Genomic DNA, 4,574 nt, shown 5'->3' with positions numbered 1-4,574 from the left:
TTAAGTTTAAAATTGAATTGATATTTTTACTTTCATGATAAATTTGCTGCACTTGGCTCTAGGCTAGGTTGATGCCACACTACATCTTTACTTTAGGTTTATTATACCAACACTCACTACACTTGTAAGGTTTCATGGTATGGCACCCCACCACCCCTTATGGCCCCCTTGCATCCCTATCACTAAAATCATAATGCATTTTGGCTTTTGTGACTTCTCCTACTTCGAGAAATGAAGCATGATGTGACATGAAACACACTGGCTTTTATATAGGTTAGATTATCTTATTAAATGTCAATGAAGAAAGTAAATTAACTTATTATATCAAACACATTTTTACAGTTTACCTGTCTGTGCTAAATAAGAAGCCAAGACTCATGCTGTGTATAAATTTAAATGTGAAAGGGATTGTGGGAAGCACCTTAAATAAAACAACAGAAAACATATCATGTAAGTTGAGCCTTCATGAAGTGCAAGCAAAACTTCATTTCCCAATAGGCATCAAAAAAAAAAAGTAATTTTTGGTATTAATCACTCTACATGTTCTTCAGTGTACTTTACTTAATTAATGGAACTGTTAATATATGTTGTGAATTTTTCAATTTTTAGTAATGATATTGGAGTTGTTCACCCCAAAAGATTGTCTTTCATTGTATCAGTAAATTTTGAGCATATATATATTCAGAATTTATATGTTCAAGTACAGATAAATATAATGGCAAGATAATATTACTAGGATAAACAAGCTGAGACTCTCATCCTAAGTCTGGGGCAATAAAGATTGAATGTAGGGCTTGAACTAATAAATGAAATTAAGAATTTGTATTTATATGCATAATTTATTTCACATGGAGGAGGGTTGGGCACGGGGCTAGCAACTCCACCTCATAAAAACCAACCTGCTAAATTACTGCAAAAACAACTTCCGTCGGCGAGGTGTTGTTGCAGCCCTATGCTCCAGTCTACAGGGATTATTATTATTAATTTATTTCACACCTACTTTATTTCACACTACAGAAATAGTGTTGTAATTATTTTACTTTATTGCTGTTACTAATCCTTCTCTACAGCCCCAGAGTTTGTTTTTTTAGTCTGAGTGCTTCTGGATAGACCACATCCTTCCTCCTCCTTGGGCCAAAATAAAAGAGATTTCTTGGTGATTCTACACTTTAACATGCAACATAGAATTGACCATGTGAAAAGCAAGGGGTTTTAAGATGTAGCCCTGCCACTTTAACGGTCTGACCTTGTGCTTTTGTTGCTCTTTTTCCAGGCAAAAGTGTGAATATTTGACATTTCTTACAAAAAAACTTGATATTTTCCAAGAAAAATAAAGAAAACATTTCGAGAAAATGTTTTCGAACATTTTAGGAAAGAAAAACAAATTGGTTCGCAACTGTGGAGTCATTAGCTAAACGGAAATTTAGGAAACCTTTTTTTTAAATCATAACTTTAGGAACCTTTTATATTTCACACACAAAAAAATGTTCCTAAAGTTTTGATTTAAAACAAAATGTTCCGAAATTTTAATATATAATTCTTAAAATATGGGTGTTTCTAAAAGTCTCTCTCTTTCATTTAAATCATAATTGTAGGAACTTTTTTATTTCACAAAAAAGAGAGACTTTCAGGAACTTTTTTTTTTTTAATTACAAACTATGCGGTCCAACTTCATGTTGGTGGGAATATCTTGAAAAAATTAACAGCATTACTAGGAACTATATACCGAGACTTATAATAAAAGTATAAAACTTGTTTGTTATTACCCACTCTGGGCAATACCCTAAGCAAATATATGTTATTTTTTAATGTATAACTCTTTAAATATGGGTGTCTAACAAATTTTCTACTGGCATCGAGAGCCAGCACTGGCCCTGGAACAAACATTCTTGCGAAGTCCCCTTTCTCTCTCTTTTTTTAACATTTCTAGGAACTTATTAAAAAAATGATCTTAAATTAGGACAGCAACGAGCCTATAAACAAGGTAAAATCACAGTAGCAGCTGTTTTTAGCTCACGGTATAAGCTTGTGTGTGTTTTCTTATAGCAAAGCCACATCGGGCTTTCTGCTGTGTCCAGTGAGGGGAATCGAACCCCTGATTTTAGCATTGTAGATCCAAAGACTTTGTCCCACCAGAGGACCACAGGATAAGCATAAAAACCTTAATAAAGTTACAACAAATATCTACTATATCTATAAAGTAACAAATATATATATTAATTGTTACTCAAATTATTATTTCCATCACTCTTAATGTACCAAGCGTCTATATGCAAAGAAAAGCCAAACACAATGCTTTTTATAATTAAATGAAGATATAGTCTAAAGATGCTTTGTGGACTGTACGGCATAATCAGGCTTCATTCGCCAGGGCTCCTGTCCAGAGTTGAAACTGAAGAATAATTCCAGAAAGTTACTGGTTGATTAGCAATACTAAATGTACAGTACTCTCATCATTTGCTTCTAGTGTATTAAGTTAATGTTGTTTGAGATAAACATTATCCATATGGCTTTTGGGTGGTCATTAAAAAAAAAAAGTAATAAAAATGTTATTTTAAAGATTTTTATACTGTTTTTTGTTGGCCCTCACAAAGTTTGCTAGTTTGATTCCTAAGTCTGTAGTTTTGAATTCCTAACTTTTATTCCTTTTATTGCTGTGATCACTGTATCGTAACCGTGTTTTTTGTGTACACATTATAAACAAACTGATAGTCAGTCTTCCAGCTTAGTTTGTAAAGATATTATTGTCCTTTACCTCCTCCTAAGTATGGTTTTGGCATCAAATAGTATGTAATCATTGGACAGTGTCATGATTGAATATTTAACACTGAACAGCTGGAATTATTAGCCTAATTTGATTTTGTTATGAGATTAAAAACATCATTTATGCAATATTTGCTGAAATCAATACTTTTAATGGTCTTACAGATTTGTTGTTTTAATGATGATTTTTGTTAAAGACCTTTTAAAAGATTATATGCCATGAAAGATAATCTAGGTTTTTTTTCACCACTAATGATTATTATGCCCAGGAGAAGCAGTTCGACTACTGGCTTGGTTGGTGAAACATTCGAGGTCCACCGTGGTGATGCAACTAATAATCAAGGAAGGGGGTGTTCCCCAGTTTGTGAACATGATCCAGTCGGAACATCAAATAATGCAGAATGAAGCACTTTTGGCTCTCATCATAATGGCTGACACCGTGTTAGGTAAGGGGGAAAATTATGGGGGGGGGTAATTTCTGCTATCATGGTATGTGTAAAAAAGTAACTTTTAACTAGTAGAAAATGACATCTTAAGAATATATTTTGGCCTTCATGTTTCTAATGAAATATGGTATTTCTTGTGCTTGTTGCACTAAAAACGTTTCTTCACATAACAAACTTGAAACTGTTTCAATAAATGTGTAATTATTACTAAAACTTTTGTTGCTATTCCCTTTTTAGTAACAGCAATAGTAATTTACCCCTAAAAGTCAAAAGGTTGGTTATTTTAATGTATGCTTATACTCATACAAGATTAAAAAGTCTTATTATTTCATTTAAAAGTTAAATAGTTTTTGTATTAAATGTGCACTATATCCAAACTGTTGTAATTTAATTTGAAAGACAGATAACTATCATGTTGCTGTCAAGGCCTTTTAACTATGTTTTTTTTTTTATATTAACAAACGACTTACTTTTTGTGAAATAAAATGTAATAATTTATTATAACCCTTTTTTACACTCTATTTTTGTTGAACTTACATGTTTTTCTGGGTATTAAAACGAGTAATTTATTATAAAGCAGTCATGATTCAAAGTTGGCCAACTCTTAAGTTTGGTAACATAACATTACAGTGAACTAAGACTATATCTTACTTTCACTGAACATCACACAAACCAGCAGCAGCATCTAAAGGATAACTGATTAAATTTATAAGGACTGTTTTTCTTCACACATTATCAGTGTTATTAAATATGTTATTTAGACTATTTTTGATTATTAAAATTTCAAGCATTAAAATAAACCCAATTATTTAGTCCAGAAGTTACAAACGAAATTCTTTTTCTAAAGCAATATTATAAAAGACATTAATGTTTTCCTCACTCAGAAACTGAATGACAATGACTTGTCGAACAAAGTTGTAAAAATTACAACAGATCTTTACATCACAAAACTATATCCGTTAAAATGATCATAAAGAAATACTGTAAATATTACAAACTTGTGCTATAATAGCAATATGAATCTATATTATAGCATGCGAGGAACAGAAGAACAAAATATTGAAATATTGTTTTCAGATAAGGTATTTTTATAAGTACCTATTACTTTGTTTTTAATTGATATAACAGTATAAACTTTTTGTACATTTGAGCTTCACTGCAGTACAATACTCTTTCAGAAAGCCAATAGAGTAGTAACAAAATGGACCAGAAAAGTCGCAGAAATGATAATACAAAACTAGAATTTTGCATGTAAATACGCAAGTACGCAACGAACGTTCATATCAAAATTCGAGAAGATTCCTCCAAAAGGAACGAAGTACTGGTAAAAAACGCAAAACCTGCTATAACTCCTTTAAAACGCAT

The 4,574-nt window shown here is 31.6% G+C and overlaps 1 protein-coding gene across 1 annotated transcript in view; it reads left to right on the top strand.

The window, feature by feature from the left end:
* The window catches only part of LOC106466129 (rap1 GTPase-GDP dissociation stimulator 1-like), a 38,619-nt gene that overhangs the window by 28,365 nt on the left and 5,680 nt on the right, over positions 1 to 4,574 (top strand). Inside the window, exon 13 of the mRNA XM_022394619.1 lies at positions 3,033 to 3,209. Within this exon, the coding sequence (XP_022250327.1) occupies positions 3,033 to 3,209 (177 nt within the window). The remainder of the gene's footprint in view (positions 1 to 3,032; positions 3,210 to 4,574) is intronic.

The sequence above is a fragment of the Limulus polyphemus genome, unplaced genomic scaffold, assembly GCF_000517525.1.
Source record: "Limulus polyphemus unplaced genomic scaffold, Limulus_polyphemus-2.1.2 Scaffold72, whole genome shotgun sequence".
In the NCBI taxonomy this organism is placed as follows: Eukaryota; Metazoa; Arthropoda; class Merostomata; order Xiphosura; family Limulidae; genus Limulus; species Limulus polyphemus.
The sequence above is the reverse complement of the archived record's forward strand: the minus strand, read 5'-3'. Positions and strand labels throughout refer to the sequence as shown.